The following is a 14,949-nucleotide window of genomic DNA, read 5'->3' as shown; positions in this document are numbered from 1 at the left end:
CTTTCATCAAGGCAGCAAAACAAATGTGTGTTTAGAAAAGTAATTTTTCGTGGATGTGACTCTTAGAGAAACCTATGCACAGAGGAAAAAGCAGTGCATTGGTAATGCTTGTGGAAAAGCATTTGGGAAAAAAAAAAGGAATCTTATTTGGGCCTTTTTAGAATGAAATTATCTAACCTTGCAACTTCTATTTACTGAATGTCAGAAGGCAAAAGCATGTTAGCACTTTTTTAGGTTCAGATACTAAAGCATTTTTGTCTCTTTTTGGTTTAGTGAGCATTAAAACTTGGAGTAGAAGTGAGCTTGGACAGGATACAAGATCACATATGGGACTTTTCTTTCCCCTTGCAGAGCATTTTTGAGCCCCCGCACACTGGAAAGCCCAGTGAGAAAGGCGGAGAAGGAGCAGATGAGAATATTCTTGTGGCCTCGATGTCAATGCCACGTTTTAAAGAAATTACATCATGAAAATTGGTTTCCACTTCAGTATCTCTAAGGACTATTAACAGGAGGAACTCCAGAACTGGAAATGCTTTGCAATATAAATATTTATTAATACTTAGTACTCATCTTTACTCTCGATATTCAAGGATGTGCTGTCTCGTAATTATGTGTGATTCATTGCATAGAATGGCTTAGGTTGGAAGGAACCTTTGAGATCATCTACTCCAACCTCTCTGACATGGGCAGGGATACCTCTAAACTAGACTCAGCCACTCATAGCTTCATCCAACCTGGTCTTAAACACCCCCAGGGAGGAGGCATCCACAACCCTCAGGTGGTGAGACTCACCACCCTCATCCTGAAGAACTACTTCCTCAGATCCAGTCTAAACCTACTCTCCCTCAGCCTAAAACTGTTCTCTCTTGTCCTGCTGCTAGATGCCCTTATGGAAAGTCCCTCTCCAGCCTTCCTGAAGGACCCCTTCAGGTATTGGAAGGCAGCTATAAGGTACCCTCGGAGTCTTCTCTAAGCCTTCTTCCAAGGCCGGGTTGGATGAAACATTGGAGCAGGAGTACTGAGTTGCTCTCCTTCACAGCTGGTAACTGAAAGAGAAAAGAGAATCTAGCTTCCAATATCCTCTGCTTCTAAAGTAGTTTTATTTTTTTCTCTGAGAGAACAATGAAGTTTCTTGTATTGCTGGGGGGCTTACATTTTATTTATTCATTTGCACAAATACATTTGCTTTGCAGGAATTCTGTTTTCATCATGTTGTCTCACCATTGCTGGCTGAGCTGAAACTTCCTGCACCTTGGGGAGAGCATGTATAAAAGGAATGACTTCATGGCCAATGTGAAGGTCACCTCCGCCACTCCAGAGGTACAGTTCCTTGGGTTTTGTTAGCTCCTGTATCAAAAGGGAAATTCTGGCTTATGTCAACTTTCACTGAAGCCCTTCCATGCTAGTCATGTCAATGCTTTTCCTTATAAACAGTGTAGTATTTGACAACAGAGTGAATTTAGAACACTCCATAGTTCTCAGAGTTCACAACCAGTTTTATTATTGTTGATGACTACTTATTTAGATTGGTTTTAAATAGCATTTTTCACCCATTACTCTCTAACTTAGAGCAGCTGTTTATTACTGAGTTAAGAGCAATGTAACATACCATCCAGCTGGAGCCACAAGTACTCCAGTTCTATCTTTTGGGGAATTTACTAGTCTGCTAGTAGGAAAGTGCTCTGTAAGATTTTGTTCATTTTAACCCTTTGTATCCTTTGGAGACCAGGTAGCTCTTGTTGTGCTATTTCCAAAAACTGCTTAGATCCTCATTGACCTGCTGTGCACAGCTCACAGCCTGTGTTTGTAGATCCAGAGCAGCCAACTGAAGATTTCTTGAGATTTAGCTACCCTACTGATTTAAAAATGGCTTTCTAAAGCTGGAAATTTTGTAGAGCTGAAGTTGTATGTCCCTGTGGTTTTCTCAGGAGAAAGTTGGAAACATTTGTGAGCCATGCTAAATTTTAAATTTTGAAATTGAGTGTCTGGAGCTTTTTGAAGTTCATACATTTCCTTGTCATTTCTTAATGTTTTCAGACTTATTTTCTGCATTTGACATGCAATTCATCATTCTGCAGATAAGCCTACATTTTTTTTTTTCTTTGTAGGGTAGTAGCAGCTCAGATTCTCTGGAAGGGCGGAGTTCCGATTATGCCAATAAAAGCTACGATGCAGTTGTATTTGATGTGTTGAAAGTAACTCCTGAGGAGTTTGCTGTAAGTTGAAATAGTATTATTTTTTTAATTTAAGCTTGTATAATATTTAGAACTTTCAGAATATTTAAGAAAATACATAAAACTTTTTTCTTTAAAAAAAAAAAAAAGTCCTTTTCAAGAACGCTGCAAGTTCATTGAAAATTAATTTCTGGTTATAGAAACTTTAACAAAATAACCACATCTTGGGGCTTCACTGACCTGATACCACAGCATATTTGTTTTTCCACGTGAAGTCATTTGAATGTTTCCAGAGTTTTAAAAGACCCTGGCATAGGTTTAAAGATGTTAGTTATCCCCAGTTTGGTTCTCTTTTAATTGAAACCACTAGTACTCATCTTTCCTGCTGAAGCATCAGTTTCTTAAAGCAGGAAAGCAGCTTGTAGAGAGAAACAATTTCCATTCCTTAATAACTGTTTTCAGTACTAAACTGAAAGCAGTGCTATAGTTTTGGCAAAAATCCAATACACTTCTTGTGCTTGGTCTTTTGTTTTTACCTATATATTAACTTGCTGGGGTGCAGGTAAGAGTGAGAATGAAAGCAATTGAACCTAGTTCAATGTTTCCATTAATATTCTGGGCATCAAAATGATGTTTCCCTCATAAGATTGTATAGTACCTGTTCACAAAGAAGTCCTGGAGATATGCCTGCATTATTCCAATGAGTTTCTTATTTTGGACCAAATTCTGATGAAGTTTTTTTAACACTAATACAGCTATACAGATGAGAGCTGTTACCAGAAATAATTGGTTGACATATCTGCATCAACTCTGTTAAAAAATGGCCTGATGCTTTTGTTGCTCTTCATCTGAGTTCAGATGATCCAAGGACTACCTTCAGAAATTAATAGAGTGACAGTTTAGACAGACCTGTAAAATCACTCAGAGATAGTTAACTTCATCAGAGGAGACTGAATATTAAGCCCAGAGACAGCTTAGAGCATAGTGTATAGTCTGCACCAGCACAAGTGAATGTGGTGATCTCAGAACTGTATTTATAAAAGGATCAAGTGAAGGTACTCTTGCTTGTAACTTCTAGCTCATCAGTTTTCTATTATGTTCATAAATCCTGGTGCAGTTGGTTTGAGACAGAAGCTTGTTGATGAGGGTCTTGATTTAATGGTGCACTTTAAAAACACACTTGTGCACTCATGTGACCCCTGATGTCATTGTAACTTAACTCTGAAGTCCAGACTTCTGTCAGTTACTTTTCTCTCTCCAGTTCCACTGAACACCTGTAGCAATGAACAGAACAAGTCCCACCAACCCCTAAAGAAACCAAAAATTGAAATGTCTATCTGTAGGACTGGCAGTGAGGCTTGAAGCAGAAGATGGGATTGGTGTATTGAATATAAATATTCAGACAAAGGGAACGGAACCAAGTTAAGGTCACTTCTAAATTTAGCATGTTGTGTTCCTCTTTAAATTTAGAGGCAACAGAGGAGAAATTCCCTGATGGTAATCACATCTATAACGAAAAGTCCAACAGCTTGTCAGTGTTAGTGAATTTTGGTTTTGGTGTCTTAACATAAAGACTGAAATCCACAAGTTTTACTGGTTAGACTGCTGCTGGTGCTGCAAACCTTCACTTAGTCACAGCTGGTAAATATAAGGGAATATAATGTCATGTTGCAGCTCAGTTTCTGCTTTTGGGATGTTAGCCTGGGCAGGGAAGGTTGGATTCAGGACTGGTCAGTTCTAGTCTATGGAGAAAATGTGACTATGTTTTGTAGTTACTAAAGGTTAGATATGAATACATGATAACACATTATTAAAACTGTTCTCTTTATTGCAGAGCCAGATTACACTGATGGATACACCAGTATTTAAAGCTATACAGCCTGAGGTAGGTTTTCTTAACACCTTTGGAATTCTGTGTTGTCCATTTTACATAAGGAGTCTTCTTTTGGTGTCCCTTAACAGCATGGGAGAGGGAAGGGCAAATACTCTTGTTGAAACCTGTGTTTCACGATGCACTTGTTTTATTACATCACTGGGTATGATGAAGGCAGAGTTATGGTCCCTCCATTTCATACTTGTTTGTGCAAGATGGCCATAACTGCTCAGCAGAATCAGCTTTTATATGCAGGAAATGATGGTAAATACACTGGCACATGAGTAGGAGAGAATGCTTCCAGTTTCCTGTGCTAGAAAGGGGGCATGAAGAAAATCCATGGAGAGGTTGAAATGTTTTGCTGGATGTCAGAGCTAATTTCTAGGGCAGAACTGTGCACAGAGATTTCCTTAGCAGCTGTTGGGCTGGTTGCTTTAGTGAGTTGCCTATTGTTGAATGTTGTTTGGGGGAAGTGTTTTCTTAGTTTTTCTTTAGTCTTTAACATGAGCTTATGCATAGATGGAGTCAAGATTTTAGAGTTCTGCTTGCCAAATCTTATCTCAAATACATACCCTTTAAACCTAGAAATTGCTAAGGCTTTTTTCTGCTTTTCCATTGAGTTGTTAGTAAAAAGTACATCTGGATTGTACTTTGCAAGAGTTCAGTGCAAGATGTCTGTTAACAGTTCTCTGTTCTCCAGCAGAAACAGCTATGCTTACATTCTAGATTTCTGTGTAACTTTACTCTGGTTTTTCTCCGAAGTCCTGGAAATTGCAATCTCCACAAATTTCAGGATTTTCCTGCACACTTCATTGGAAAGTTTCTTGTGACTGTGTGCACTGAGGAAATTGCCTGCATCCTTCCATACAAAAAGATGAAGTGTCATTCTAGAGCACAGTACATTTTAGCAGTATAAAAACATTCAGCAGGGGCATGTTGGATCACTTACTCTTATCAACCTTCCTATTCAGTCTGAATTTTAAACCTAGTCAAATGATTTTACCATGCACAGGATTTTCCATTGTTGATCCCTGGCCCTCTGGCAATTGCTTAATATCCTTAGATTGCTGAACTCTTCCATTTTTCTGACAAATGTAAATTTTGCTGTCCCTCGTAGAGTGATTGAGATTTTTCCACATAAACACATAATTTTCCAGCCTCTTAAGACTAGACATGGACTGATCATGTGGAGAAGCTGTGCCTTGACAGATGTGAATTGGCAATTTTGTCTGCAGAAGGCTTAAGTGCTGGAAGATTGGAATACAAAATATGTTTGGAACTGGAAATGCTCACACAGGAACATGCAGATCTCTGCATCTTGAGAGTGTATTTTGTTTATCAGAATGTACAAAGTGCTTTTCAGAGGCAGAATTCTCTTTGGCTGACTCTCTGCCTTTTCATGTGAAGGTGTCTGAAGTTAATAGCATACACTGGGCAAGTTAAACAACTTTTTGATTGAATTTTGAGGTTCCAAAAAACAGAAGAGTGATTTAGAACTGGTGTGATGGAGGCTTCATTTCCAGGATGTATGTATCTACCACTTGTCAGATCTGAATAAAAAGGCTTTATAGATAGGTGGCAGCGTGAATCTGTAGCTGAAAAGAACCAGGCTGTGTAAATATGTTTGGAACTACCTGAAATAACCATTGGCAAATGGAGAGTTTCTTTCTGGCTAAATCACAGTTTTAGTTACAATTTCAATTTTTTTTAATGCATAATTTAATACAGTTTAAGGAGAAAATCTACTTTTCAGCTCTTTTGTTTATGTTTCTCACAGGAATTTCTCCTATTTATTTTGCCATTTAGGTGAAAGATGATTTTTTTGCCAAAGAACACTGGCATTTTCTTATGCATTGAAATGGATTAGCTATGGTTGTGGGTATGCTACAAACATTGATTTTTCTTGGAAGTTTGAATTGGATTGATTTTGAAGTAGTCATCATCATAGAATGGCTCAGGTTACTGTACAGAAAGAAGTAGCTGGATGACAAAGCTGGGTTGTGGAACAAAGGAGCAGAAATGATGCTGCCAAGAGGTGGTGTCTGGCAGAGGTACAGTAGTGGTGGTCCTGTTGCCTGTGACTCTTGAACACAGGTCAGATACCTGAGTGGTGGCACTGACTCTGGTGTGGATACCTGTGCTCGAATTCCATGATGAGCCAAGGCTGAAATCTGGAATCGGGAACTTAAAATAAACTGCTTTGCTTCTCCTAAGGAGGGGGGCAGGTCTAGACTGGAGATCAGGAAGAAATTATTTTCAGTGAGGGGAGTAAGACACTGGAACAGGTTGCCCTGGAGGTGTTCAAGGCCAGGTTGGATGAGACCTTGAGTAACCTGGTCTAGTGGGAGGTGTCTCTGCCCATGGCAGGGAGGATGGAACTGGATGATCTTTCAAGTCCCTTCCAACCCAAACTGTTCTATGAATCTGTGATGCTTAGTCTCTCTGTATCTGACTAAAAATGATAGCCATTTTTCATAGTATCTGGAGAAGACACAAATCACATCATTCCTGTAGATCAGGAAAACACTTGAAGTGTTTGGTTAGACTTAACTGTCAAATCAGTGCCTTGGATTGGTTTTAGTAGTTACCTGATAAATGCTTTCATCATGTATCACTTTTAACTTTTTAAACATTTATAAACATTATTGATTTTTAAGACACTTTTAAAATGTGTTTCCTAGGAACTAATCAGTTGTGGATGGAATAAGAAGGAAAAACATATCCTTGCTCCAAATATTGTTGCCTTTACTAGGAGGTTTAACCAGGTAAATTATTTGATTACTGTGGTGAACAGGTATTGTTTGACAGTTGTTTGAGTGTAAAGCTAAACAGAACTACTCCCACGAATTAAGAAAGAATATTTTTCTAAATGAGGATTAAGATTTTGAAGTGACCCTTCACATTTTCACTTGCTTTGTTCACATTTTCATGTTGTTTCTCTAGACTACTGGTTCCTAATTATTAGGAACTAATAATGTTTTGCTGATGTCATGGTACAGCATTATCAGTTCTGTTCCTTCTTTTTCTGTGTCTCCCCTGCTCATTCAGTTCTCAGCATAGCCTCACTTTTCTACCTACTCCTTATACCCACCGGTAATGTTTTTAGGTAATGGAACTGCACAGGTGAGAATTCATGGGATCAGAACTCTCCTTAATCTGTTTTCTCCCTGGAGCATCGTGAGACTTTACTAATATAACTTCATCTAATGAAGTCCTTTCTTTTGTAATTAAATTCAGTTATATGTCTTTACTTTATAGGTCAGTTTTTGGGTTGTACGAGAAATATTAACAGCACAGACCTTAAAAATAAGAGCAGAAATACTGAGCCATTTTGTGAAAATAGCTAAAGTAAGTGCAAATTTCTTGTACTATTATTTAAAATCTTACTTCCTTCTTGTTTGTTCCTGCACTACTGCTATGAACCCTTGTTGGATTACAGAGGGTAATGTTCTTTTTTAGCATATCTGCTGTGTTGTGCCACATGAACAAGATAAAGCTATGGCATCTGTTGCTTTTACTTGGCTAAATTAAACTACCCACTTCAGGTTGACTTGTCTTGTACCTTTGCCTAACAAGTTTAAAAGTGATTTGTCTTGTTAATGGCTACATGTTGCCAACACTGAATATGGTTGTAAACTATTTGGGTCTTTTATCTCTCCATCCTGTTCAAACTTAGCCTTTGTGAAAAGAAAACTCATACTTCTACATCAGCGATTGCAAGGCTTGGATTCCACTTGTAGTTGCTCTTGTATGGTACTACTCTTAAAGCTGAGTCATTTAATGAATTTGAGCACTGCATCTTACAAGTCCATTCTTTAAAAAAATAATTCTTTTATAAAATATTCTTTATTCTGTTTTGTTTGACCCTGTGTGATGCTTCCTGATAGTAGTAAGAAGACAGCACCTGGATCAAAGGCCTGAGTGCTAATCTTGTATGTGTGAAATGGTATGTGTGTAGGTAATTAGAATAATGTTTTCTGATAATACAAAATATTTTTTTTGTATTGGGAATATTTCCAATCAGTTTACTTAGCAGTTTTGTGCTTATGCAGAGAATGTATCTGAGTAAGTGTCTGGACTATGCATTTGTGCCAAGTAGTAGGAAAATAGTCAACTTGGAGGTGCTAGGTTGCCTTTAAAAGTAAGTGGGGTGGTTCTTTTCCCTACAAAAAGGAGAACATGCCCTCTTTTTCTTCTATTCTGGCCTTTTTTTTTTTTCCCCCTTCCTTTCCCTCAATAAATTCCAGATCTTTCTGCAATACTCCTGAACTACAAGTAAATCAATCACTCAAGGATCTATCCAGCCTTATTTTCAGATTTACAAGGCAGCTACATGACAGCAGTTCTTTTTGGAACTGTGTTGTAGGAAACTTTGCCATCTAAGACAGCTTTATGCCAAAATACTGTCTCTTTGTACAAAACACGTGGACCTGTCTCAAAACATTGATCAATGTGCTTTGAGTAATGGTCAGCACAGTGAGTTTAAAGTATGGCGAAGTGAGGAAAATTTGTCCTGTGAAACAGATTGCAAAATAAAAAGTTGTATTAAGTCTAAAAGGGTCTTCAGCATCTTTGGTTGTTGTTTTTGGCTCAATTAAATTTTTTTCTTTCCACAGATAGACTAGTGTTCAAGAACAATGCATCAGATACTTTTTTTCATGTTTTGTGTTGCTGATGGAACAGCCTTAGAAAATAACAAATTCATGTTAAATACAGTTGGTATTTTCAAGTGAAATGCCTGTTGTTTTGAGGGTTATAGTTGAAAAATTTGCAACTTTAAAGCTATATTAAGAATTTTGCATATTACCATCACTGGTTAATGTTGTCTGCAATTACTGGAAAATGTAGTATTTTATTAATGCAACTTTGTGATTAATCCTGCATTGTTTTTTGATGTGCTAAAAGTTTTTTTTGTTTGGTTGGTTTTGTTTTGGTTTTGGTTTTTGTTTTTGTTTTTTAGAAGCTTCTGGAACTGAATAACCTTCATTCACTGATGTCTGTGGTGTCAGCACTGCAGAGTGCACCTATCTTCAGACTGACCAAAACCTGGGCCGTAAGTTGTTCCTTGACCATTGTCTTTTCTGTCTTATTTGAATTCTGAGATTTTTCTGAACTCTACTGAAATGTTGAATTGCATTCTCTGGAAGAAGATTGTTTCTATTTTTTTTTTTTTTTGGTGGTCTGTGATAGCAGAAGTGGTGATCCATTAAATATTTTGTGAAAGGAGGGTTTAAATGGCTGCAATTTGAAACCAAACTTTTTTTTCCCTCTAAGAGTTTCCTGCTTTCCTGTCTACTCTAGAAGCCACCAATTCTATCTTCAAGAGGACTTTAGTTGATCCCTAATCTTAGAAGACCCTCATCTACTGTATCCCATTATCTAAATGATTGTGTGTCATTAATATGTTGCCTAAAAGGAAAGACAGAAAAAAGATCCATTACCCAACATAGAAGTGTTAATTTTGTGATTATTGTGATGCATTTCAATTTTCATCTATTTTTAGAAATTAAAAGTATTTGTAATTCCACTTTAAGAAATTTGGTCTCTTTGAGGACAGAATTTCTCATTTAAATTTACTTTAAGTTTACTATTACTTTAAGTGGAAAACACAATTATAATGTAAACCTGCTGTTATCTTTAAGTATACACAGAAGTAGCTAATTCTCATTTATTTATTATAAATTCCACTCAGTGTGGATCACCACAACTGTTCAGAACTGATAAAGTTGTACTTAACTCTTTTACCTAATTTTATTATGTCTTTAAAATGCCTGTAACTTATTTTTATGGCTTAGTTGCTCAGAATTAGGCTGTAGTCCAATAACTATGTAGGAGTTTGCTGGTTTGAGCAGCTTCATGAAGTTGGAAGTTAAACAGAGAAAATTGCTAACATATGAAACTTAAGTGTGTGAATAACTCCAGCCTCAAGAGGTATAAGGCTCTTTGTAGGCACAGTAGTTCAAAAATGCAACACAGTGCAGAGTTAGGGCCTCAGTGCTGTTTAGAAAGAAAACAGCAAAATTATTCTGGAATCTTTTCATTCTTGTACCTTTTGTATTACTTTTTATTAACAGCTGTTACTTAAACGTGATGTGGCACTCACTGTTCCAGAATTGCTCAGGGCCTCAGGGCTCCTGTTTCCAGTGGTGCTTTACTGATGACTCCTGTCAAGTCCATCCTGTTCTGAGCTAGCCTGAGTGAAGCAAGTTAGTGCATATCCATGGCAGTGAGCAGCCCCACAATTCTCCAGAAGCAGAACAACTAGGCTTAAGAGCTCTGTAGTGGGAGAAGTGGAATTTTACAGAGGAAGAGGTGTATTAAGAAATGTGCTGTGGAACAGCTGCCTATTGTCAGAAAGTACAACTGCAAGAAGCCATTGTATGTTGCCATAATTCTACAGTCAGTCTGCCTCAATTGGCTTTTAAAACAATCTTAAAAATATTGCTGGTATTTCTAAAACCAGCTGAAATAGGGAATGTGTTTTTATGGCTGCAGATCTGGGGGTTGTTTTTGTTTGTTTGTTTACTTTTCAATCTTCCATCATCTTAGGATCTCTTGCGTTGCTAAATATTTTTCTGATTTACTGTAGTAAGTCCTGTGATAGAAAACAGAAGTTTAAGTTTGATAATAATTTATTTTCCCTATACTTTCTTCCAAAAAGCTGTCTTGCTTTCAGTAAGGCTCTGTTGAAATGGTACCTTTTTGTTTAGAGATCCATTGCTATTCCTACTTTCAAAGTCCAAAGAGTTTTTAGCGACTCTGATAAACTATGAGAATGTTGGTGGCTGTAATATATTTATTTTTCCTCAAAAAATGTAATATTACTGAGGTCATGCAACTCTCTGAGGTGAGATGTATGTGGATTCTTGATAAACTATTCAGAAACAATTACTGTATTTCATAGAATCCTGGAATGACTTAGGTTAGAAGGGACCTTAGAGATCATCTACTCCAATGTTGGCTCCCAGCCATGGGCAGGGACATCTCTCATCTAGGCTTGGCTGTTCAAGGTCTCATCAAGCCTGGCCTTGAACACCCCCAGGGAGGAGGCATCCACAACCTCTCTGGGCAACCCATTCTAGTGTCTCACCACCCACATACTGAAGAATTCTTTCCTAAGATCCAGTCTAAACCTACACTCCCTCAGTTTAAAACCATTCCCCCTTGTTCTGTTGCTAGACACCCTTATGAAAAGTCCCTCTCAGTCTTTCTCTAGGATACCTTCAGCTGTTGGAAGACAGCACTAAGGTCTCCCCAGAGTCTTCTCTAAGCTGAACAACCCCAGCTTCATCAGCCTGTCCTCATAGCAGAGATGTTCCAGCCCTTGGATCGTTTTTGTGGCCCTCCACTGGAAGGCCACAAAGCTATTTGTTCATAGCTTAAAACTTACACCAAATTCCATTTTGATCTTTTTACTCTTAATAGGTAGCACATCTTCCAACAGCTGTGCTGCTTTGGTTGATGAGGAGTTTGATCTTGACTATGTTGTCTTTCACTGCGGGTGATTTAGAATCATAGAATCAGTCAGGGTTGGAAGGGACCACAAGGATCATTTAGTTCCAACCCCCTGTTATAGGTAGGGACACCTCATGCTAGATCAGGCTGGCCAGAGCCTCATCCAGCCTGGCCTTAAACACCTCCGGGGATGGGGCCTCAACCTCCTCCCTGGACAACCCATTCCAGGGTCTCACCACTCTCATGGTGAAGAACTTCTTCCTCACGTCCAGTCTGAATCTCCCCACTTCCAGCTTTATTCCATTCCCCCTCGTCCTGTCACATTTAGCAAATGTTATTATTTGTTATCTTTGTGCGGATTCATCTTTTAAAATTGTTTGATCTCCTTCATTTTATAGCTTTTGAATCGCAAAGACAAGACCACCTTTGAGAAGTTAGACTATTTACTGTCCAAGGAAGATAATTATAAGAGGACAAGAGAGTACATCAGAAGCTTAAAAATGGTTCCTACTATTCCATATTTAGGTGAGTCTGAACCTTCTTCATCTGTAGCTCATTTTCACTGACAAGCACAAATACAGCATGTTGCACACAACACATGGAAGACACTGCCTATAGCAGGTATGATTCCCTTCATATTAAGAAAAAATAATACCTGATGGGTATTTATGAGCTATACACTGTTTAGGATGTATGACTTGTAGTATAGTGCAGCTTTCACATCTTAAACTATGGGCATACACGTGTTTGTTGTCATTGTCTTCAGAGCATTGGGTTTCTAAAATGTCTGAGTGCAACATGATTAAAAACCTTGCTCCTGTAGCTTTCATGTTTGCTGGTCTGTTTTTACAGATACCTCCTAATGTGATATCTCTGTGGTGTAGTTGTGGGTTTGTGTCAGTTTCTTATAAATACTTAAAAGAGAGGTGCAAACTTTGTAGTCTGTTCAGTTGATTGACTTGTCTCCTCAGTATTCCCCTGTGTTACTCCTGTAGACACACTAGATCATTCTTTCCCTAACTGCTCTTTTAACTCACAGTTCCTGCCCATTACTGAACTGTGCTGCATTCCTGAGGAACACTGCAAAAAAACAGATTTCTGTTAAAGAAGGATATTCAGGTACTGAATGTCTTTCTAGTAGTGGGCTTTTTAAAAGAAAGAGTTAATCTAAGAAGTATTTAACTGTCTTCTGTATGTAATAGAAACAATAAGACAATTGAGTGTAATTATTTTCTAGTGCTCAAGAAAAGACTTGCCTTTCCTGTAGCAGTCTACATATGCAAAGCATGGTCCTGTTGAAGTAATTGTTTTGACCATTCTAAAAATAGGTCTTCCAGACAAAAATTATTTTAAAAAAGTAATAATAAACCCGACTCTGGAATTTTCATTGTAGATATTCAGCACAAGTCACTAATGTTTGACCAAGGTATAAGCAGCAGAATTACACAATAAAGAGATGTCTTTAAACATTTTAAAGTATTGATACAGCCACAAACTCCAATTCTAGTTCAAATTTTACCTAAAGTGCAAGGAATGGCTACTATTCCTGACATAGGAATTCCAGCTAATGACCTACAATTACAGCCACACATCTGAGAAGTGAAGTATTCTAGGAATGATACAGAACAGTTCTTAGAGAATGTGCTCTGCTCTTAGAAGGCTTCTCATCAATGTGCTGCCTCTTACTTAAGCATGAGCATTCCTGATGTATTCACAGAATTTCAAGGAAGATACATGAGGAAAACTTTACTTTTTGCATAGGCTTTTTAGCACCTTGGGCTTGTTTGCAGCCCTAAAGTACTCAAGAGACCACACAAGCCCCCTTTAGGGGGATGTGTAAGCACTCAAAACCATCAGTAACTTCATCTAGTTTGCAGCAGGCTTTTTAGAGTCTTGATTCCTTTTGCTTTTTTGCTGTTTCTTCTGAAGTATATGCACTAATCAACAGAAGAAAGCATGACATGGTACTGTGCCTTTTTTATTGGTTTGGAGATAGATTTGTTTTGGCTTGTTTTGGTTGGTTGTTTGGGGTTTTTGTTCCCCATCACCACCAAAAGTAAGGGGCATGTTTCTGCAAAGGTAGGATCCTTTGCAAGTTGTTCTTTGCAGAATTTCTTTTGTTCTTTATCAAGAGACTGTAAGAGAAGAAAATAGATGCACTAGAATTATTGAGAAATATGTTGTCATGCACAGCTTGATGTAGAAGCTTTTTAGGTTCAGAGGTAGAGGATATGAACAACTGCTGGGAGTTATTTACTTACTGTATTTGTATTTATGGAGTGGAAGACCAGCATTCAGGGGTGTAAAGTTTTCATGCATCTGTGTACTGTTTGTATACAGCAGTCCTGTCAGTCTGTTGAGCTGACTAATGCTTCTTTGAAGGAACGAACTTTGAATTCAGGCTTGGTTTGATTTTCATCAGAGTTAGAATCATGAAGTGCTCTCTTTTCTGCTAATCTTCTATCCAGGGTTGTTTGCATAGGTCCAAAAAGCCTATGTCTACATGGCATACCAGAGTTCACCTCCACTTATTTCAAGCATGTTCAAAATTGTCATCTGGACAGACTTTTCATATCGTGCATTAAGGCTTTCTGCAAGACAGCAAATTTGTTAGTGCTTACAGTTGAGGGTTGCTTTTCTACTGCTTTGTTGTTTATGCTGCATTATGTCTGGGATATTTTTTGGGGCTGAAAAATAAAAGTCTTGGTAGCTGTTTTTTCAGTGATCACTGAAAGCAGAATTGTGTTCCCTCCCTGTAGGGCGCTCTCATTAGGTGTGCATTAAATATACCTTGTTCTTTATCTGCATCTGTAATGACCAGTGCCTAAGTCTGGAAAGCATCTTTAGGAGGAAGTTTGAGGGGAAACAAGATCCTGTTTTTTCTGATTACCCTTCATGAATTTATAGACTGATAGGGACTATATGTTCTGCATGGGTGAGATATACACCTGCTAAGAATTCTCAGGTATCTGCCTTTATTCTTGTACTCCAGCATCAACTGTAGTGCTGCTATGAGTGTTCTAATAGTCTCTTGAATGTAACTTGTTTTCTGTTTATCTTGTGGAGTTAAGACATCAGTCTACTGTGTGGGTTTTCTTCTGCAAAAGTAGTGGTTATCTGTAGATGCCAACAGGAATTTTACTGCCTTAACGCTACAATCCTGATTGTTAGAGCACTGCCAGGCTCTAGAGCCAGTAGATGCATTTAATGTTGCCTAAAATGTAATTGTTTTCCACAGTCCAGTAGATAGATCAGTGGAAAATAAAGCTTGAATTGTTTGAAAATCTGGGGTTTTGTAGAACCTACAAAAAGTTCTTCCTCCTTGGGATGTGTGGAAATCTACTATTTTTCTCAGCTGAGAATTGCTTTGCTTTTGATGTTGCAATATTTAGACACTTCACACCTGTTAACAGGAGTTCTGTATCAGAATTGGTTTGAGTCACGAGG

The 14,949-nt window shown here is 38.0% G+C and overlaps 1 protein-coding gene across 4 annotated transcripts in view; it reads left to right on the top strand.

Moving 5' to 3' along the window:
• The first annotated feature begins 1,263 nt into the window (after positions 1-1,263).
• The window catches only part of RALGPS1 (Ral GEF with PH domain and SH3 binding motif 1), a 71,521-nt gene continuing 57,835 nt past the window's right edge, over positions 1,264-14,949 (top strand). For all 4 annotated transcript variants that reach the window (XM_054393588.1, XM_054393587.1, XM_054393585.1 and 1 more), the window contains exons 1-7: positions 1,264-1,320; positions 2,109-2,216; positions 4,009-4,059; positions 6,729-6,812; positions 7,306-7,395; positions 9,008-9,100; positions 11,901-12,027. In XM_054393588.1, the coding sequence (XP_054249563.1) occupies positions 1,264-1,320; positions 2,109-2,216; positions 4,009-4,059; positions 6,729-6,812; positions 7,306-7,395; positions 9,008-9,100; positions 11,901-12,027 (610 nt within the window). The remainder of the gene's footprint in view (positions 1,321-2,108; positions 2,217-4,008; positions 4,060-6,728; positions 6,813-7,305; positions 7,396-9,007; positions 9,101-11,900; positions 12,028-14,949) is intronic.

Source organism: Indicator indicator, chromosome 28 (genome assembly GCF_027791375.1).
Source record: "Indicator indicator isolate 239-I01 chromosome 28, UM_Iind_1.1, whole genome shotgun sequence".
Taxonomy (NCBI): Eukaryota; Metazoa; Chordata; class Aves; order Piciformes; family Indicatoridae; genus Indicator; species Indicator indicator.
Note: the sequence above shows the minus strand (reverse complement) of the source record. Positions and strands in the feature narration are given on the sequence as shown.